This window comes from Rhinopithecus roxellana, chromosome 14 (assembly GCF_007565055.1).
Source record: "Rhinopithecus roxellana isolate Shanxi Qingling chromosome 14, ASM756505v1, whole genome shotgun sequence".
Taxonomy (NCBI): Eukaryota; Metazoa; Chordata; class Mammalia; order Primates; family Cercopithecidae; genus Rhinopithecus; species Rhinopithecus roxellana.
The window spans coordinates 19079631-19101905 of record NC_044562.1 but is presented as its reverse complement, the minus strand read 5'-3'; the positions used below and the strand labels follow the sequence as shown (position 1 = coordinate 19101905).

Here is a 22275-nt window from a genome sequence, read left to right as displayed (position 1 = left end):
GTGATGATGTTTATGTAACTGAATAAATTCACTGGAATTTATCCAGTGTATCATCAAATTAACAACACACACAAAAAAGAGAATGTGCCAGAAATGCCTAGAATTTGTCAGGATAAGATTATTACATGAAGAAATTGAAATGCAAGGGAACCTGCACATGAACTGGAATTGTGCAGAGGCAGGCAGACCTCCAGGCAGAAAAATGGCTGAGAGCTGGGCAGGTAGTTGGGAGCCAGGAGTCTGAAGCAGAACTGGGGCCTGCTGATTCCAGAGCAACAACTCAAGGGCTGGCAGGGACACTCCTTCTCATGCCCCTTTTAAAGATCCCTAATATACATTGACATGTGGGGCCTATGAAAAATCCTTAACTTTTGGCCAGGCACAGTGGCTCATGCCTATAATCCCAGCACTTTAGGAGCCCAAGGCGGGAGGATTGCTTGAGCCTAGGAGTTTGAGACCAGCCTGGGCAACATAGTGAGACCCCATCTCTATAAAAAAATAAAAAATAAAAAATTAACTGAGTGTGGTGGCATGTACCTTTTAGTCCTAGTTACTGAGGAGGCTGAGGTTGGAGGCTTGCTTGAGCCCAGGAGTTCAAGGCCATGCAGAGCTATGATTGTACCACTGCACTATAGAAATCTATGTAACTTTGGGCCAGGCATGGTGGCTGACGCCTGTAATCCCAGCACTTTGGGAGGCTGAGGCGGGCGGATCACAAGGTCAGGAGTTTGAGACCATCCTGGCCAACACAGTGAAACCACATCTCTACTAAAAATACAAAAACTAGCTGAATGTGGTGGCGTGAGCCTGTAATCCCAGCTACTTGGGAGGCTGAGGTAGGAGAATCGCTTGAACCCAGGAGGTTGAGGTTGCAGTGAGCTGAGATCGCACCGCTGCACTCCAGCCTGAGTGACACAGCAAGACTCCATCTCGGGAAAAAAGGAAAGAAATCTATGTAAGTTTGATTAAATCAATAATTCTCAAATGTATATGACCCTCAAGTTCCCCTACCAGAACACCCACAAACTCCTCAGATAAAAGATGGCAGACATGGATCTAAAGTTTAAGAAGCTTTGAAACCAAGACTAACTGCACAAGAGCGAGCCCTTCTATGCAGGAACAAACACAGCGTTTCCCACCCAAGTATGTACAGAATAGCAGACCCAGCTTTGCAGGTAATGGCTGTGGGTGAAACAGGCATGGAAGACACAGCCAGGAAAAATGCAATGCTGACAGCTGAGGAGAGGGTGCATTGATGCCTCAGCACGCAGTAACATACAGTGCTGTGATGCAGGGGATGGCTGTGGTAAAGGAATTAAGGAATTAAGGTTATTTTATGCAAATGTCACATGTCACTTACCCTCCATATCACCTGGATAGCCCCTTCATGGGCATCTGAGGAACCTGGCAGCAAGAACTTCTTCCTTTAGATCTCTTCAGAGATATACCAGGCAAATGCAAAACAAACAAACAAAAGTAAAACAGGAGTGGGAAAATAAAGTCAATGTCAAATCAGGCAAAAATTGTTACATGAAAAAAAGACAGCTGTGAATGAGGATGAAAGATGTTTATTCTAAGCCATATATGCTTGGCTGGGCACAGTGACTCAGGCCTATAGCTTAGCTAGCACTTTGGGAGCCGGAGGCAGGCAGATCACTTGAGGCCAGGAATTTAAGACCAGCCTTGCCAACATGGCAAAATCCCGTCTCTACTAAAAACACAAAAAAATTAGCTGGGCGTGGTAGCACATGCCTGTAATACGAGCTACTCAGGAGGCTGAGGCATGAGAATCGCTTGAATTCAGGAGCTGGAGGTTGCAGTGAGCTGAGACTGCACCACAGCAGTCCAGCCTGGGCAACAGAGTGAGACCCCGCCTCAAAAAAAAAAAAAAAACATGCTTGACAATATGGTAATAATGGGAAAACCTCACCTGTTAATTCACATGCTAGTGATTATGTACTGAGAATCTATTAAAATTATATACAGTTCTTTTTAGCTCCAGTTTATTGAGGTATAAAATTTATTCATTGTAATGTACATTTTACCAAATGTAAGTACTACACCAGTCAAGATGCAGACCATTTCTAGGCTGGGAGAGTCGCTTGCGCCTATGATCCCCGCATTTTGGGAGGTCGAGGCAGGAGGATCGCTTGAGCCCAGGTATTTGAGACCAGCCTGGACAACAGAGCAAGTCCTCATCTGTACAAAAATACATTTTTAAAAATTAATTGGGCATGGTGGTACACACCTGTGGTCACCACTACCAGGGAGACAGAAGTGGGAGAACTGCTTGAGCCCGGGAGGTCCAGTCCAGTGAGCAGTGAGAGAGTGAGATCCTGTCTCAAAAAAAAAAAAAAAAAAAAAAAAAAAAAAAGATACACACCATTTCTGTTACCCTAGAAAGTTCCCTGTGTTCTTTGCAGATAATCCCCTCCTTAAGGCCAGCACCAGGCAACCACTGATCTGCTTTCTGTCACCACAGATTAGTTTTGTGTGTATTAAGGTGTTTTTGTTTGTTTTGTTTTTTTTCAGTGAAAGCACATGGAATGCACTTTTGGTGTATGGCTTTCTTTTCCTCATCATCATGCTTTTGAGATTCATCCCTGCTGTTGTGGGTCAGTAATTTATTCTTCTTTAGCTGGTATGCTGGCTGCCAAGATCTTGCTCATCCTGTCTGGTCAGCATGTTGTCACCAGTGTCATCAATCAGTCTGACTTTTTTTTTTTTTTTTTTTTTTTTTTGAGACACAGTCATGCTCTGTCATCAGGCTAGAGTGCTGTGGTGTGATCTTGGCTCACTGCAACCTCCGCCTCCCAGGTTCAAGCGATTCTCTTGCTTCAGCCTCCTGAGTAGCTGGGACTACAGGTGCACGCCACCATATCCGGCTAATTTTTGTATTTTTAGTAGAGACAGGGTTTCACCATGTTGGCCAGGATGGTCTTGATCTCCTGACCTCATGATCTGCCTGCCTCGGCCTCCCAAAGAGCTGGGATTACAGGCGTGAGCCACCATGCCCAGCCCAGTCTGACATTCTATGGGATATTCAGGTGATCCAGATATCATTCAACTATATTATAACAAAGGGCAAGTGAGTTAATATAACCTGCCTAGACTGCCTACTTTCTTAACTTAGTCCTCTGGCTTTCCCATACATTCTGTGAGCTACCCAATATAGTTCTAAGAAATTGACTTTTTGCCTAAGTTTTAGCCAGAGTCGGTTTGGATTATTTTTACTCCCAAATCCTGACTGATAAAAATGTTGGGTACCAGAGGTTGAATTATAGGCAAGAGATATTCAAGGAAATATGATCAATCTGGGATTGATTATCTGACATAATTGGACATAAAAACAGTGAATGTCCCCATTAGCATTCAGAGTCAGGAATTTGGGAGTCATGAGCAAACATGGGTGAGAGAGAGAGATCCAGACATATGCAAGACGTAGTAGGCACAGTGACCCTGCCTACTGAAAAAGGTGTCCTCATTAGTGTTCTGGAGTCTGTCCTGACCAGATTGGTCTTTGTTCCTTTGGTAGAAAGAAAGCAGAAGTGAGAAAGGGGTAGAAATTTCTTGCACTCTATAATTTGCAAACTTATGTATGCAGATTTCCTTGCATATGTGTAATGAGCCAGAAAAAGTAGCATTTGGGAGCACATCTTTTGCAAAAATACTGCTTTGCCTCTGGCTTTTTAATCCTCACTACTGCTCTGTCACTGGCCCTGGGTTCTACCCATACCCTGGCTCTCATCAGCCCCCTGTCTTTGACCCATTTTTCTGCCTGGATTTCTAGTCCTGTGGTTTTATTTTGTATATTGGCCCTTTGCTTCCATTTGTTTATCACTGGACTTTATGCTAATATAGTGTGTTTTTGTAAATTGTTTCAAATCCTTTACAGAATGAGGGCTGGGTATAAATGAAAAATTGTGTGTAAACATAAATGTAATACAGCTATCCTCCTGTATCATATTGTCCTTGAAGGTCTAGATAATCTCAGCTCCAAACCATTTCCCCGTACAATGAGAAGGCTGTCACTTTCCTCAAGATTTCAGTGAAATGCTGAAAGCTCAGTTTTCTCCCAGTCACCCCTGGCTGCAGTTGTGAAGTGCCTACGTATTTGAGAAAACTTAGAAATGCACCTCACTTTTCTGCCCAAACTCTGCACTTGCATTTGGTTGGAGGAGTTGAGATAGTCGTCTTTTACTTCTGTCTGCTTTCATGGAGTGCTAAGAGCATCTCCCCTACTTTATAATGCATGGTATTTCAGTTCTCTCTGGCCCCATGTCCAATCACTGGGCCTAACCCATCCAGCCTAGGCTCACAAAGGTGCATGGCCAGCCCTGGAGCCTGACTGAAGATTTGAAATGCCTGGTCTTCACTTGTCCTTCTCAGCCACCTCAGCAAGGGATAGGGACAAATATGGAGTTTACTTCCTCCTCATGAAGCCACCTTACCTCAAAACAACTTCGACTTGCTTGAGTTGAATGACTTTACAACCCTCTTTCCTTGGCAGGAAAAAGTGACCCCGTCTTCTGTGGCCTCGTGGGACTGGCTTTGCTCCTCCTCCCTTGACTGAGGGACGTCATGGAGATTGGGTGGAGGGAGGACTGTAGAGTTGGTGCACCTACGTCAGCTGGTTAGGCAATTTCACTTTTCTTTTCCTCTTCGGCTGAGCCCCGAGGGGCAGTTGGCAGCTTTACTTCAGAGCTGCAGGAAGGGACGGGGCAGTGAAAATCTAATCGGGTGTGATCCTAGGCCAAGCTCATGGCCCAGCGGGGCCAGCAGGGGCAGATGGCAAGTGGAGACAGCAATCTCAACTTCAGGTGGGTCATCGTCTCCTTTCCCGTCTGTCCTTCATCTCTGGTAGGGTTCCCATTCATACTTGTTATTTAATGTCTACCCAGCTTCACTCTACAGGTATGCAATAGAATTAGGTTACAAATAAATAATGAGGCAATCAGATTTTTTAAATTGCAGGGATTGGCTGTTGGAGAAACTCAAGGATGCCATGACTCACATCATCTTCCTATTCTCTTACATCTGCAAATGGCTGGACTGGAGCCGTTTGAACATCATGCCCCTTCTGAGGCTTTGCTGTAGGATTGGATGATTCCCCGTGACCTCTGAACCCTCTCATCTCCCCCAGGCCTCCTTTATCCCCACTCCAAAAGACAACTCTGTCTAAAAAAGATCTTTTTAGAAGAATTAAAATCCAAATGCCTGTCTGTTGTCACACCTGCCAGAGTGTGTAGTTGGGGACCAGCTCTCCTCTGAGCCCATCTATGTGGCTTTTAGCCCTAGAGTCAGTTCAGGATCTCTGAATACTTGGTAGGAGGAAGTGAAAGAGATGAGACCCAACAAAAAAGGCAGCAGGTGGAGAGTGAGGACTGCTTTTGCCTTTTTTATTCTTCTGTTCTGGTATGTTTTACATATCTGGTCAGAGAAGCCTGGAAATCATCTTTAAAAAATATAAGACAACGAGACCAGCCTGACCAACATGGAGAAACCCTGTCTCTACTAAAGATACAAAATTAGCTGGGTGTGGTGGCACATGCCTGTAATCCCAGCTACTCATGAGGCTGAGGCAGAATAATCGAGTGAACCAGGGAGGCGGAGGTTTTGGTGAGCTGAGATGGCGCCATTGCACTCCAGCCTGGGCAACAAGAGTGAAACTCCATCTCAAAAAACAAAAACAAAAACAAAAAACAAGAATGTCAATACAGTCATTTCTTCTTATCTGTAGATTCTGTGTCCATGGATCTAACCAACCATGAATGCAAAATATTTTCTAAAAATTAAAAACATAAATAACAACAATAAAAAGTAATATAAAAATTTAAAATACAGTATAACTATTTGTATAGCATTTACATTGTATTAGGTATTATAAGTCTAGAATGATTTAAAATATACAGGAGGATGTGCATGGGTTATATGCAAATACTATACCTTTTATATCAGGGACTTGAGCATCCATGGATTTTGATATCCGTGGAGGGTCCTAGAACCGATTCCCCCTGGATACCAAGGGATAACTGTACATTCTTGATAAAAATGAAAACAATGTATGGAATGTAAAAGTGTATGGAAACTTGTCTAATTGGGACTCTGTGCCAAGGCTACTTGTGGCACTGGTACAGCCCCAAGAAAGCAAAAGCTGTTGGTATCATCAGCAGTAGTGGTGGCACCAGGCTGGTTTTCAGTGCCCAGTGCCACCACTCCCAGACAGGCATCCCAGTCGTCTCTCTTTCACTTGCTCTCTAGCGAAGGGAAGATGAGCCAGTGGAGCTCAAAGTCCAGCCAGCCCATGGTCACCAAGCAGGAAGAAGATGGCACTGAGAGGTGATGATGGGGTAATGCTAACCTCAAAGAATGAGTCAGGAAGTGTTGCCTCTGCTCCTATTTTTGGAAGAAATTGGGGAAAATGATGTCATTTCTTCCTTAAATATCTGGTAGGATTAGCTAGTGATACCACCTGGGCCTAGTACTTTCCTTTCTGGAGGGCTATTAATTATTGATTCAAATTTCTTTAATAGATATAGGCCTATTCAGACAACCTGTCTCTTGTGCAAGTTTTGGTTAGTTTGCCTCTTAAAGAATGTGTTCATTTCATCTGTGACCAAATCTGTAGGTGTGGGGTCCATAGTTTTCTTTTATTGCCTTTTCATTGTCCGTGGAATTCATAGTGATGATCCTTCTTTCATTCTGAGAATTTCTGTCTTCTCTATTTTTTTCTTTGTTAGCCTGGCTAGAAGTTTATAAATTAATTCTTTGAAAAGAATCAGCTTTTGGTTTCATTAAGTTTCTCGAATGTTTTCCTGTTTCAATTTCATTAATTTCCACTTTAATTATTATTATTTTTTTTTTCTGCTTGCATCAGGCTTAAATGGCTCCTTTTTTTCTCTAGTTTCCTCAGATGAAAGCTTGGATTATTGATTTAGATATTTCTTTTCTATTATATGCATTTAATGCTGTACATTTTCTTCTAAGTGCCGCTTTTGTTGCATCCCATTCATTTTAAGAAGTTGTTTTCCTTTTCGTTTAAAATATTTTAAAATTTATTTTGAGACCTTCTTATTTGACCCTAGAACTGTGCTGGTTAATCTGGAAGTATTTTGGAATTTTCCAGCTATTTTTCTCTTACTGATTTCTAGTTTATGGTCTGAGAACAAACTTTTATGATTTCTATCCTTTTAAATTTGTTAAGGTATGTTTTATGGCCCAAAATGAGGTACATCTTGGCAAATATTCTGTGTGAGCTTAAAAAGTACATGCATTCTGCTATTGTTAAATGGAGTATCATATAAACTTCAGTTAGATCAAGTTGATTGCTATTGCTGTTCAGGTCAACTATATCCTTACTCATTTTCTGCCTGTGTGATATGTCGATTAATAAAAAAGAAGTGTTGAAGCCTTCAACAATAATAGTGAATTTGTCTATTTCTCTTTATAGTTCTATCAGTTTTTACCTCATATGTTTTACCATTAGTTTGCTAGTTGCATACACATTAAGGATTGTGTACCTTCTTGAAGAATTGACCCTTTTATCATAATGTAATGCCCCTCTTTAATCCCTGACGATTTTCCTTGTTCTGAAGCTGCTTTGTGTGAAATTGATATAGCTACTGTAACTTTTCTTTGATTTGTGTTGGCATGGTGTATCTTGTTCCATCCCTTTATTTTTAACCTATCTTTTTTTATGTATTTACAATTACTTTCTTATAGACAACATATAGTTGGGTGTTTTGTGTTTTTATGTACTCTGTTGATCTCTTGTCTTTTAATTGGTGTTTTAGACCATTGGCATTAAAGTGGTTATTAATGTAGTTAGATTAATATCTACCACATTTGTGAATGTTTCATTGTACCTATCGTTTTCATCTTTTCTTCCTTTTTTCCTGCCTTTTCTGGTTTAATTGAGCATTTTATGATTCTATTTTCTCTCCTTTCTTAGCATATCAATTATACTTCTTTTAAAACGTTTTTAGTGGTTCCCTGAAGTTTGTAATATATATTTACAGCAAATCATGTCTATTTTAATTACACTCTATCACTTAATGAGTAGAGAATACACCAAGCAGCTGAACATCCCAAATTCTGTCCTCCTGTTCTTTTTAACATTGTGAAATGACTGACAATGTTAAAAAGAACAGGAAGGCTTCTAGTCATTCCACTTATTTATGTCCCGTAACCACTCAATACATTGTTGATATGATTAATTTGAACAAACAGCTTCATTTTAGGTCAAGTTGGAGTAGGAAAAATGAAAACATTTTACTATATCTGCATTTATTTCTTCTCTGATGCTCTTTCTTTCTCTATGTAAATCTGAGTTTCTGGCCCATATCATTTTCCCTTTGCATGAAGAAATTCTTTTACCATTTTCACACAGGGTAGGCTTTCTGACAATGAATTCCCTCAGTTTGTGTTTATTTGAGAAAATCTTGATTTCTACTTTACTTGGAAGGTTAATTTCACAGGATGTAGAAGTCCACATAGGCTTTTTTTTTCTTTCATCACTTTAAATATTTCTTTCTACTTTCTTTGCTTGCATGGTTTTTAATGAGAAATCTGATGTAATTTTATCCTTCTTTCACAGGTAAGGGTTGGTTGGTTTGTTTTTTTTCCCCCACCCCCTGGCTTTTTTCAATATTTTCTCTGTCTTTTGTATACTGCAGTTTGAATATGAAATTGTGATTGCCAAACTAGACTCTTCTTGTCTGCTGCCCAGAAAAGCCACACACTGCGAATAGTAGGAGTTGCGGGAGAGAAAGAATTTAATAATCACAGGGCCAGACAAGCGGGAGATGTTTCTCAAGTCCATCTCCCCAAGAATTCGGAGACTAGGCTTTTTTAAGGATAGTTTGGCAGATAGGGGCTGGGGAACAGGGAAATGCTGATTGCTAGGTTGGGAATGAAATCACTGGGGGTTGAAGTGATGTTCCTGTGCTGCGTCATTTCCTGGGTGGGGGTCACAGGACCTAGTTACCAATCTTGCGGTATTGGCTGGTCCATTAAAATGCAAGGTCTGAAAAATACCTCAAACACCAGTCTTAGGCTTTACAATACTGAAGTTCTCTATAGGAGCAACTGGAGTGGTTATGACTCTTGTGACCTCCAGCTACATGACTCCTGAACCATAATTCTAATCTTGTAGCCAATTTGTTAATTTTACAAAAGTGGTTTTGGTCCCAGAGCAAGGAGGGGGTAAGTTTTGGGAAGGGATTGTTATAATCTTTGTTTTAAAGTTAAGCTATAAACTAAATGCTTCTCATTGTTAGCTTGGTGTACGCCCAGGAGTGAGCAAGGACAGTTTGTGAGGTTAGAAGCAAGATGGAGTCAGTTAATTTAGATTTCTCTCACTGTCAAAATTTTTGCAAAGGTGGTTCCAATATGTCTAAATCTAGATCATTGGATATTTATGCCGCTTGCTGTTTGATGAGCCTCCTGAATCTGTGGTTTGTTGTTTGTCATTACTTTTGGAAAATTCTTGGCTATCACTACTTGATTATTTCTTCTGCTCTATTTTCTCTTTCTTCTCCTTCTCATATTCCAGTTACATATTTGTCACACTTTATGAAATTATTCCAGCATTCTTGGATATTGTGTTTTATTTTGTTTTTCCTCTTTTTTTCTCTTTACATTTCAATTTGAGAAGTCCCTTTTGACATATCTTCAATTCACTGATTCTTTCCTTGGCCATGTCCAGGCTACTGATGAACCCATCAAAGGCATTCTTCATTTCTGTTTCATTGTTTTTTATTTCTAGCATTTCATTTTTCATTATGTCTTTGAGTTGTCATCTTTCTGCCCACTTAACCATCTGTTCGTGCGTATTGTCTGCTTTTTTTTAGAGCCCTTAAGGTATTAATTAACCATAGTTATTTTAAATTTCTGTCTAAAAGCTGGAAAATCCATCGTATCTGAGTCAGGTTTTGATGATTACTTTGTCTTTTCACACTGCGTTACTTCTTGCCTTTTGGTATGTCTTATAATTTTTTTTTAAAGTCAGACATGATAAGTCAGGTAATAGGAACGGAGGCAAATAAGCCTTCAATGTGAGGTTTTATATTAATATGGGTAGGAAATGGGCCATATCTAATGTTTATTCTAGCTGTAGGTGGCAGAGGTGTCAAATTCCCCTAGCATTCTTGTTTTTCTTTCCCCTGCTTTCTCTGGGTTTCTCTGAGAACTCCTTTTTAAATAGTCTGTTTCTTGCAGCTCTTCCAGCTATAATCTGCTCTTATTATACAGGAACCCTGTTGATGGAATGGTAACATGTCAGGAGGGAGGTGGTCTATAATCTTATGATTACATCTCAATCTTTTAATGGAACTGCACCTTGGACTGTTACTTTCAAAAGAATTTCTCCCTCCACTCTTTTTTAAAAAATTTTTTGAGATGGTGTCTCGCTTTGTTGCCCAGGCTGTAGTGCAGTGGCATGGTCTTGGCTCACTGCAACTTCCGCCTCCTAGGTTCAAGCAATTCTCCTGCCTCTGCCTCCTGAGTAGCAGAGATTACAGGTGCCTGCCACCATGCCCAGCTAATTTTCTTTTGTGTTTTTAGTAGAGACGGGGTTTCACCATGTTGGCCAGGCTGGTCTCAAACTCCTGGCCTTGTGATCTGCCCATCTCAGTCTCCCAAAGCGCTGGGATTACAGGCGTGAGTCACCGTGCCCGGCCTCACCCTCCACCCTTTTTAGAAGTGATAGGATGTCCAGAAGAGGCTAGATTTTGGTAGTCACCCTTCCCCTAGAACGGTTAAAGCATTTTCCCTAGAGAGTAGGCCTTTGTTATGGAGAATGCTTTGGTTTTTTAGAAAACTTTTCTTTTCCCTCCTCCTGTCAGAAGGATGAAGAGATTTTTCTTGGGGTTTCTGGAGGTAAAATCCACAAAAGGTTGGGGCCTGCCCTGAGATGATAACCCCCAGGAGTTTCCCACACTCGCTCATGCTGCTCCACACTCAGCCTCTAGCAATTCATCAAACATAACATTGATGTGTTCCTCCCAGCCTATGACTCCAGTACCTTCTGCCTCAGGTAGTTGATCTTGGCCAATTCTCTGGATTTGCCTGTATCTGCCGATTTTGGGGCAGTTTGCCTTGTGACTTCAGTTCTTTGAGAGACAGAAGAGAAGTTGTTAATTCATAGTTTGTTCAGCTGGGTTTTTGTTGTTGTTGTGAGGATGGAAGCAGTGACTGCCAACGTCCTTGTATGTTGAAGCTAAAATCAGTGAGTCTAGTGAACTTTTACATTTTTGAAGTTTAGACTTTTTCCTTAAGACAAACTTTCTTTTTGTTTAAAGTTTTGGTTTTATTATAGTATTATCTTACAGCCAGAGCATGTAACCTATTCAATTTCTCTTCATTATTATTTATTGAAATTACTTCAGGGCCAAATACATGGTATGATCTTTTATGTTTAACACAGTGTTACTAAAAAATCAATTTTGCCAGTTTTTAAAACTTACATTTTATGTATCTTTGTTCTTTTACTTTTATCTACTTGAGAAGCTAAGAATTGGAAGTAAAATGTTTTTTAACAGCCATGAAAGATTTTCCCACCGGTAATCTTTAATCTTGCTTTTTAAATGTGAGTATTGAGAATTTTACCTTCTTTCTCATTTGTATTTGCTTAATGAAACTTGCCCATCTTTTGACTGTTAACATTTTTAATGTTACTTTATCTCTGTTGTGTCTCTTGTAGTTAGATTCTATTTTGACCATTTATAATTTAAGATGGTAACTTAATCTGTTTTAAATATCTTGTTGCTTATGGAGTTTTAATTTTTATATTTTATGCCTCTTTATTTTCTATAAGAAAAAGAGCATGTTTTTCTTTCTCATTATTTTGTAAAGTTTATAGCCTCATTTTGACTCTATTCGTTACACTTGGGTTTCTAATTAATTCTTTAATGTATATTTCTCTAACTGAGAGCATCAAATTTATAACTGTATCATTTGAATTTTTATTTGAAATAAGTTATTTAACTCCATTTTTTACTTGTCCTCACTCAATTTAAAAAAACTTTACCAAGTACCGCACCACTGCACTCCAGCCTAGGTGACAGAGCGAGATTCTGTCTCAAAACGAAACAACAAAAAAAACTTTAAAATAGAATCTAAAGCTTAAGATTGAAATTGCTATAATTTTATTATATGCAGTATATATCCTGTCTTTTTAGAGCAGTGCTTCTCAAATATTTGGATTCAGGATATTTTTGTATTTTTTAAAATTATCGAGAACCCCAAAGAATTGGCTTTTGTTTATTGGGTTATATCTGTTGCTATTTACCATATTAGAAATTAAAACTTTGAACACTTAAAATATGTATTTATTCATTTAGAAATAATAGTAGTGAGTTTATTACCCATGAATATAAGTGATGTATCTTTATGAAAAATAATAGAACTTTTCAAAATAGAAATAAATTAGCTAGAGGATTAGCATTGCTTTACATTTTTATGCATCTTTTAAATATCAGTAGAAGGCAGCTAGACTCTCCTATCTGTTTCTGCGTTCAATCTGTTGTGACATCACAGGACATTTAGCTTCTGAAAAATTTCATTGTATGTTCATGAAAAAATGAGAAAGAAAAAGGGAAAAGAATATGTTATTATGAGAACAGTTTTACCTTGGTGACACCTGAAAGGGTCTTGCACAATCCTAGGGGGTCTCTAAACCCCACTTTGAGAATTACTGTTCTAAGATAATTTATAAATTTGAGACATCAGGATTTTAACTGGTTTTTAGTGATGCTTTCAGTTCCTTTACAACAAGGCTTTACTGATACTGATTTCTTGATTCTGTTAATTGTAGTACATCATCAAATAATTTGTCCCACACAGTGTCAGTAAAAATGGAGTAGGGTGCTCTATAGGAACAAACAACTCCCAAATCTCAACGGGTCACCAGGCCTCTGCTCAGAGGACCCTCATCCTGGACTCTGTCTCTGGCTGAGGAGCAGCCACCCCATCTGAAATGACAGTCACTGTGGTAGAGGAACAGAGAGCGTGCCTAACCAGGTGCTGGCTCTCAGCTCTTCTGCTGGAGTGATTCCCATTGCTCCAAAGGAGGTACAATCTTATCTTGGCCCAGAAGAAAAGAACATTGAAAAATGTGTGACCAACACAGAAGGTGCATGAGCAAAATATTTTTTGAGTCCTTGTCTAAGTATTGATTCTGCCCTCATACATGAATCATTGAACAAGGTATATGTCTTTCCATTTTAATTTTTTTGAACCCATTCTCAAGAATTGGATGGGTATACACTTTTTTTTTTAGTAGTTTCCTCTTACCTCTAGGTTTATAGGCTCATATCATTATTTTAGACATTTAGCTTTTCAGATTTACCTATTTTTCCCTTTAGGGCTTTTCTCCATTTGGGGAAATTCTCCCTCCTTTATCTTACAAGAATTTTAGTTCACTTTTTAAAAATTTCGCAATCATTTTGAATTTCCAAGGTCTCTGTTTTATTTTCCGGTTGTTTCTTTTCTGCATGGAATTTTTGGTACAATATATTCTCTTTCTGTATGATAATATTTGTTGTTTAGAAATTCTCTTTTGTTCCCTGAAACATCCCTATTTCTGCTAGGGTACTTTTTTGCCTTTTGCTTATCTTGGTTTTACTCCTTAATGTTGTAGGTTTCCACACATGCTGTGGTCTGTTGTAATCCGTTCATGCTTACCAGCAAGATGCTGAAAAGCAAACTTGAAACTCCATTTAATGAGATGGGCTTGCAAGTTTGTGGGCTTCACTGAGCAAATACCAAATGCCTGAAGGTAAAGTCCTTTCCTCTGAGTCATTTATATTTTTCTTAAGAAGAAACCTCTAGTCTTCTGCCTGATTGTGGGTGTTCTGTGTCGTAGAGCAAACTGTTTTTAATTTTGCCTCTGGAACAATCTCTTGATTTTCATCTCTGCATCTCCTTCTCAACCACCACTGCATCTCTGGGAGGCTGCAGGACATGCTGGATCCTTTTCTGACCTCAGGAACCATCCTCCACCTTCAATAGCAATGAGTACCCCCTGACTGTTTTTCTGTGTCATATTTAGGTTAAAATTTCTCATCTAATTCCTTTCTCTTCATCATTGTGACTTTAATTCCTTTATTATCATTTTAGGAGACATTCTAGTGAGAGAGGAGAAAAACAGTTGTCATTAATCAACCATTTTAAACCAGAAGTCTTTTTCTTTTTTAAAAGAATTCAATGGATAAATGGTGCATGTTTGGGGAATGGGAAATCTTAGTGATGCTCTATTCTATCCTGATGCATGTTTGAGGAATGGAAAGTCCCAATGACCCTTTCATTGTGGGATAAAAAAAATTCTGTAAGTCTTCATGCCGTTTAAAAATACAGATAAATATGTTAAGGCCTATTAGCAAGGAGAACAATTTAGCAAGTAAGAATCAGAACTACAAACTTTTGTGAGTAAAAATTAGTTTCCCAGGCACAGCCTTAATGTCTGAAATCCAGAGGTCTCCAAGTGTAGACAGATCAATGTGTCCTAGTTTTGCATATTCACACAAATCTCCGTGTTGGACCAGAGAAAGAGTCATTTTCTTGTGACTATTCTTTTTTTTTTTTTTTTTTTTTTTTTTTTTGAGATGGAGTCTCACTCTGTCGCCCAGACTGGAGTGGAGTGGCGCCATCTCGGCTCACTGCAAGCTCCGCCTCCGGGGCTCACACCATTCTCCTGGCTCAGCCTCCGGAGTAGCTGGGACTACAGGTGCCCGCCACCATGCCTGGCTAATTTTTTGTATTTTTAGTAGAAACGGGGTTTCACCATGTTAGCCAGGATGGTCTCCATCTCCTGATTTCATGATCCGCCTGCCTCGGCCTCCCAAAGTGCTGGAATTACAGGCGTGAGCTACGCGCCCAGCCTTATTGTGACTATTCTTAATCAGACCTTACCAGATGAGAGTCTTTGAACCAATTTTGTGATGGAGAATGCCACCCTTCCTTTACAGTTACAGATGGAGGAGATACATCTCCTTTATGACTCCCGAGATTTCCTCTCTTTGTTGTTAACTAAGAAGACTTGCAGTTCAGTGTTGAGTTCTGTAATATCTCAGCCAGATTTTTATTTCTTTCTCTGTAAGTTAAAGTTCTCCAGAGAAACAGAACCAATAGGATGTGTATATATAGAGAAAGAGATTTGTTAAAAGGAATTGGCTCTTGCAATTATGAAGGCTGACAAGTCCAGAATCTGTAGTGTGGGCCTGCTGGTTGGAGACCCAGGAGAGCTGATGGTGCACCTCCAGTCTGAATGCAGTCTACTAGAGGATTCTTACTTTCTTGGGAACACTGGTCTTTTGGTTCTATTCAGGCTTTCAGTTGGTTGGACAAGCCCCACCCACATGATGGAAGGCAATCTGCCCTACTCCAAATTCACCAATTTAAATGTTAATCTTTTCCAAAAAACCCATCCAAGTTGGCATATAAAATTAATTACCACAGCATCATGTCAATTCCTATAAAGATTTTGACATCTTTTAATTGTGTATTTTCCCTAGAAAGTTCAGGTGAAGGTCTCTTTATAATAGTTTGATTGGAACAGGGCAAGCCTTTTTACTTCTATGCACAGGACTTTTTTTTTTTTATTATACTTTAAGTTCTAGGGTACATGTGCACAACATGCAGGTTTATTACATATGTATACATGTGCCATGTTGGTGTGCTGCACCCATTAACTCGTCATTTACATTAGGTAAATCTCCTAATGCTAACCCTCCCCCTCCTCCCACCCTGCAACAGGCCCCGGCGTGTGATGTTCTCCTTCCTGTGTCCAAGTGTTCTCATTGCTCAATTCCCAGCATGTGAGAACATGCGGTGTTTGGTTTTCTGTCCCTGCAATAATTTGCTGAGAATGATGGTTTCCAGCTGCATTCATGTCCCTACAAAAGACATGAACTAATCCATTTTTATGGCTGCATAGTATTCCATGGTGTATATGTGCCACATTTTCTTAATCCAGTCTGTCATTGATGGACATTTGGGTTGGTTCCAAGTCTTTGCTTTGTGAATAGTGCCACAATAAACACACGTGTGCATGTGTCTTTATAGCAGCATGATTTATAATTATTTGGGTATATACCCAGTAATGGGATGGCTAGGTCAAATGGTATCTCTAGTTCTAGATCCTTGAGGAATTGCCACACTGTCTTCCACAACGGTTGAACTAGTTTACAGTCCCACCAACAGTGTAAAAGTGTTCCTGTTTCTCCACATCCTCTCCAGCACCTGTTGTTTCCTGACTTTTTAATGATCGTCATTCTAACTGGTATGAGATGGTATCTCATTGTAGTTTTGATTTGTATTTCTCTAATGGTCAGTGATGATGAGCATTTTTTCATGTGTCTGTTGGCTGCATAAATGTCTTCTTTTGAGAAGTGTCTGTTCATATCCTTTGCCCACTTTTTGATGGGATTGTTTGCTTTTTTCTTGTAAATTTGTTTGGGTTCTTTGTAGGTTCTAGATATTAGCCCTTTGTCAGATGAGTAGATTGTAAAAATTTTATCCCATTCTGTGGGTTGCCTGTTCACTCTGATGGTAGTTTCTTTTGCTGTGCAGAAGCTCTTTAGTTTAATTAGATCCCATTTGTCAATTTTGTCTTCTGTTGCTATTGCTTTTGGTATTTTAGACATGAAGTCCTTGCCCATGCCCATGTCCTGAATGGTATTGCCTAGGTTTTCTTCTAGGATTTTTATGGTTTTAGGTCTAACATTTAAGTCTTTAATAAGTTCACAATTTTCATCTTTTCCACCTTAATTTTTCCCAAAATAAATAAATTCCATTCATTCTGATCTCCCCACAAGAAAGCCTATTTTACACATGTTGGCTCTCCATTGGCCATCCTTCATGTCTAAAATCTTCTAGCCACCACAAACCTCTTGGAAACTCAGTATCTATTTCCACATTGTATCTTTGTTTCTTAGGATGGTCACAGATATCCAGAATGCAGGGGATCAGAACCTGCAGGAGCAGGTTTGCCCTGAGCCCATTTTCAGGTTCTTCAGAGAACACAAGGTAGAGATTGCAAGTGCAATAACAAGACCATTTCCTTTCCTTATGTGCCTCCGAGACCGCTCCTTCATCTCTGAGCAGATGTATGAAGTAAGTAAGAATTTCCAAATGATGGTAAACCAGGTCCATACTCAATTATGCCAAACTTCAAGATGCAATGAACAGGCTAAAAGGCCTCCTGTGAATGGGGACCTTCACCATCCTGTAGGTTACGAGGTGACAGGAGAAGCAGGCATCACAGAAAACCTCCCTTCTTCTGTAGTAAATGTTGGGGGAGGGCCACAGTGAGGGAGGTGGGGCAGCAGAGAGAATGGGAATGCTGTATGGGTGCAGATCATCCTAGGTGCATGTATACAATCTACTAATGGTAGCCATAATTAAAGTAAATAAGTGAACTAGGCAGCGTTTCATTCCAAAGCTTACTTATTTGAAACACTTGAAACAGAGATTTTTTGAAACTCACAGGGAAGTTGTGTCATGTTAGGTTACATTTGGAAGCAGATGCTTGCTACTGTCTCTCCAAATAATTGTTTGATCTTTGGACATTTCTAGAGCCCTAGAATGCAAGCTAATGTTAGCAGTGGATGCCTTTAGGGATACTGAGGACAAGCCTTCTTCTTGTCTTTGTGAATTTTCTGTGCCCTTTGGTCAGGAGTCACAGTAGGGGGCTGGTTGATTGGTTTCCTGGAGCTCTGTCAGGCCAGGCCAATCCTAGTAGTGGTTATCATCCACAAAACAGAACAGCCTTGTTAAGGCCACTCCTGAAATAACCTGGCCAGGCTCTAAAGCCACACACAACATTCAACTTTGAACCCACATTTATTATTTAAAATTACTCTCTCCTCTTTAGTGTACAACAATGTCAGAGTCAGGTTCAAAAAATTAAGAGTGTATTTTTATGGTGGAGGACATTTAAGAAGTCATCCAAATATATGCAAAATTCTAGCATTTCACAAGAGAACAGATGTTCTATCTACCACCTAAGAGTCTTTGGGAACCCATAAATCTCTAGCTACATAATTCTCCATTTAATGTTTTTAAGCATTTTCAAGAAGCTTTTAGAAACCTGGTCCCAGTGACAAGAGTGATGTATTGTGTACTCAGTGAACTGGAGAAGACGTTTGGCTGGTCACATCTGGAAGCATTGTTCAGCAGGATTAACCTGACGGCCTATCCTGATTTAAACAAGATTTATAGAAGCTTCCAAAATGGTAACTATAGCTCTCAACAGCTTTGGGGGATTCAAGCCCATTTCATTCATTAATTCATTCATTCACTCTCCATTCATATTTGACAAATGTTTGACTGAGTGACTATTACATGCCAAGCCCAGGGGGAATATAATGATGAAAAAACACACATGTCCCGTGTCCTTATGGAGTTTACATATAGTGGGAGTGACAGATGTTAACCAAGTAATCCTGCAAATGGTTGCTCAGCCAGGACTTGATTTTGATGCCGTAAAACATAGGGTTGAAGTCTCCATTTTTTTCAAGGAAGACATGAGTGATGCCTTTTCATAGGAAAGGAGGAAACTCTCTGATATTTGCAGATACATTCAAAGATAAAACAATTTTCTTTGTATTAGAAAATTTGTCATTCAGTGCAGTCCTGTGTCAACTTGTTTCTCCAAACGAAGACTGGAGAAGTCGCGAAGAGAGCCCAGTATACTGATATATATCAGTATACATACTGATACGCTGAGGAGGAGTTGCATATGAAAGCTATGAAGACAGAAAAGGGGGTTGGTGGGGACCTTTCAGAACCATGTGGTTGAATTGCAGAGTGTGGGAGGGAGGGTTTGGGAGCCGATTCTGGAGAAAGAACTTGGAGTGGATTCTGGAGGGCTTGACACCCTGTGCTAAGGAATCTGGAGTTTAGTTTTTGGAAAATGAAGAAGCAATAACGGGCATTTAAACAGGGGAAAAGTAAAAGAAGTCAGTATGAAGAATGAGATGTGTTGATTTGTGAATACTATACCTTGATTCAAAAAAGAGGTATCTCGTTTTCATATTATGGTACATCCAAGTCAGAGAAAGGTCTAGAGGAAATCAAATACTGTGCATGCCTCTTTTGGTATCCACGAGGGATTGGTTTCAGGAATACCCACCACCCTCAGTCCTGGATGCTCAAGTCCCTTATATGAAATGGCATAGTATTTGTGTATAACCTATGCACATGCACCAGTATACTTTAAATCATCTCTAGATTACAATACCTAATACAATGTAAATGCTATGTAAATAGTTGTTAAATTTGTATTTTTATTTTATTTATTTATTTTTTGAGATGGAGTTCACTCTATCGCCCAGGCTGGAGTGCAGTGGCGTGATCTTGGTACTGCAACCCCCATCTTCTGAGTTCAAGTGATTTTCCTGCCTCAGCCTTCTGAGTAGCTGAGATTACAGTCACCCACCACCACACCTGGCTAACTTTTTTGTATTTTTGATAGAGGTGGGGTTTCACCATGTTGGCAAGGCTGGTCTTGATCCCCTGACCTCAGGTGATCTGCCTGCCTTGGCTTCCCCAAGTGCTGGGATTATAGACATGAGCCACCATGCCTGGCCTTTTATTATTTTAAATTTTTTCCCGTATTTTCAATCTGAGGTTGGGTGAATCCATGGATCCCAAGCCAACTGTACCTAGGCACAAATTTTGAGTCAATATTTGTATTTTAACCAGGGTGTTCCAGGCTGTGGCAATGAAGGGAATGAAGTTACTTCTACTGCCCACATCTCAGGGGCTCTGATTCTCTCTGAGGACTGCGGGGATCCCCCTGGCCCAAGCATCCACATCTCATATGTTAGTATCTGGCACTTCCTGTGTTTGGGTGACAGGCACCTGAGGCTCACCACTGCCCACTGCCTCAGACTATGAGTAGAAATTGGAGAAATGGGCAGAAGTAGAATGAGTTGTAAAAAGATTGAAAAAAATAAATAAATAAATAAACCTCTGCTTATACTACACAACATCCACAAAAAATAATTCAAGTTGGATCACAAATCTAGAAGTTAATACAACAAGTATAAAGCTTCTAGAAGAAAACATGAGACAGTGTCTTTGCAAACTGAGAGTAGGCAGTAATTTGCTATACAGGACACACAAAAAAACATGGATCATAAAAGAAAAACTTGGTAAGTTAGGTGTCACCAAATTAAAAACTACGCATCCAAAGTCACCATTAAGAAAAGGAAAAAACAGTCCGGGCGCGGTGGCTCAAGCCTGTAATCCCAGCACTTTGGGAGGCCGAGACGGGTGGATCACGAGGTCAGGAGTTCGAGACCATCCTGGCTAACACGGTGAAACCCCGTCTCTGCTAAAATACAAAAAACTAGCCGGGCGAGATGGCGGGCGCCTGTAGTCCCAGCCACTCGGGAGGCTGAGGCAGGAGAATGGTGTAAACCCGGGAGGCGTTGCTTGCAGTGAGCTGAGATCCGGCCACTGCACTCCAGCCTGGGCGACAGAGCCAGACTCGGTCTCAAAAAAAAAAAAAAAAAAAAAAAAGAAAAGGAAAAAACAAGCCATAGACTGGGAGAAAATATTTGCAATACACATGTCTAACAAAGGATTGTACTCACAAAATATGAATAACTCCAATAAATGAATGATAAAAGGACACATCACCAATTCAAAAAATGGACAAACGATTTGAACAGACATTTCAGAACAGGAGATACAAAATGTCCAGCAAGAACAGAAAGTGTATGACATTATTAATCTTGAGGGAAATGCAAATTAAAGTCAGAGTGAGATATCATCCACTCACTAGAATTGCTAAAATTAAAAACACTGACAATACCAAGCACAGATGAGAATGTGGAACAATTGGACTGCCCATCCCTTGCTGGTAGGAATGTAAAATGATAGCGACCACTTTGGGAAAGTGCCTGGCAATTTCCTGTAAAGTTAAATCTAACTTATGATCTTGGCAGTTTCATTCCTAGGTATTTACATGAGAGAAATAAAAATATGTTCATCCAAAGATTTGTATAAGAATGTTTATGGCAACTTTATTCATAATAACTAAAATCTGGAACCAACCCAAATGCTCATCAACAGGAGAGTAGATAAACTATGACTAATTTATAGAGTATAATACTATTCAGCAATAAAAAGAATGAACTGTTATCACACAGAGCAACATGGATAAATCTCAAAAACATTATGTTGAGCAAAATAAGCAAGTTGTAAGAGTACATACTGCATGATCCTATTTAGGTGAGTACAAGTGCAGACAATACAGACAAGTACAGTGCCAGAAAGGAAGGAGCCACTGCTGGTGATAGGAACCAGAACAGTGGTGTCTTGAGCACAAAGCAATTTTCTGGGATGGTGGAAATGTTCTCAATCTTGACTGGGATGTTGGTTTCATAATGATTTACACTTAAGGTATGTGCATCTCAATGAAAAAAGGGGGAACAAGGCTCTGTTGGACCTCGGGGGCAGGAGATCCTGGGACTTGGACATCAAGTTCAGCTTAAGCACACTGAGGTCTCTCCTCTGGTCCCTGTCTGAGTTTGGTAATTTTCACATTGTTTTCCTCAGTATGCTATGAACACCCACCTCTCCAAATGAATAATGTAATCGAGTTAGAAGACAGACCCAGATTACTACCATATGGTAAACAAGGTAACTATCATTTAACTGATCAATGCCCTTATTAAAGTTTTGCTTCCTTGTCTTCATGGAGGCAAAGCTTGTATTTTCTCTCCTATCTTAGCCCCCTGTTATCTCCCAGTACTCTTCCCCTCACATAGGCATGTATCTGCCCTTATCTGCCAGCAGATGTGAGAGAACCAATGAAAAAGGAGATCTGATCTCTTGAATAGATGGAGTCTCCATTGGTGGAGAATATAAAAAGAGAAAATGGGAAAAGTAGACAGAGAATAATACATGACAAATTACATGAATGGATTCCATCTTCTAAGGGAACATAAAAATCCTACCCTCCCTTCCCTCCCAGGTTGAGATAAGGGGATTATTTTTAATTAATTTCATAGAACTATTAAGAGAAACTCAGAAATAACCTAAGCCATATCAGATTCAGGTGAGAGATGTTCCTTACAGAGTTGGCCAGTTAGGGGTCCCTAGTACTGTGGTCACAGTCCAAGATTGGAGTTTTTGATATGGAGAGACAGGGGAGCCTGAAAGATAGAATTGCTCAGGGAGACAAAACTGAAATAGTGTTGGCAGATAGAAGATCAAAGTGAAATGGGAGAAACAGAAATGGAAAGAGAGGAAGTATAAGACACA

At 39.8% G+C, this 22275-nt stretch overlaps 1 protein-coding gene across 15 annotated transcripts in view; it reads left to right on the top strand.

Annotated features, from left to right (window-relative positions):
* The first annotated feature begins 921 nt into the window (after nt 1-921).
* SP140 (SP140 nuclear body protein) overlaps nt 922-22275 on the top strand; it is a 101200-nt gene continuing 79846 nt past the window's right edge. For 8 of the 15 annotated variants that reach the window (XR_004053323.1, XM_030917130.1, XM_030917122.1 and 5 more), the window contains exons 1-4: nt 6262-6339; nt 16935-17112; nt 18065-18233; nt 21568-21651. Coding sequence is in view for 14 of the 15 variants with exons in the window: in XM_030917130.1 (XP_030772990.1) it covers nt 6272-6339; nt 16935-17112; nt 18065-18233; nt 21568-21651 (499 nt within the window). In the remaining variant the exon portion in view is untranslated. Of the gene's footprint in view, nt 956-4645; nt 4821-6261; nt 6340-9060; nt 9205-13660; nt 13778-16934; nt 17113-18064; nt 18234-19774; nt 19825-21567; nt 21652-22275 lie in introns of those variants that run through there. The other 7 variants (XM_030917123.1, XM_030917129.1, XM_030917121.1 and 4 more) reach the window with 5 other exon arrangements.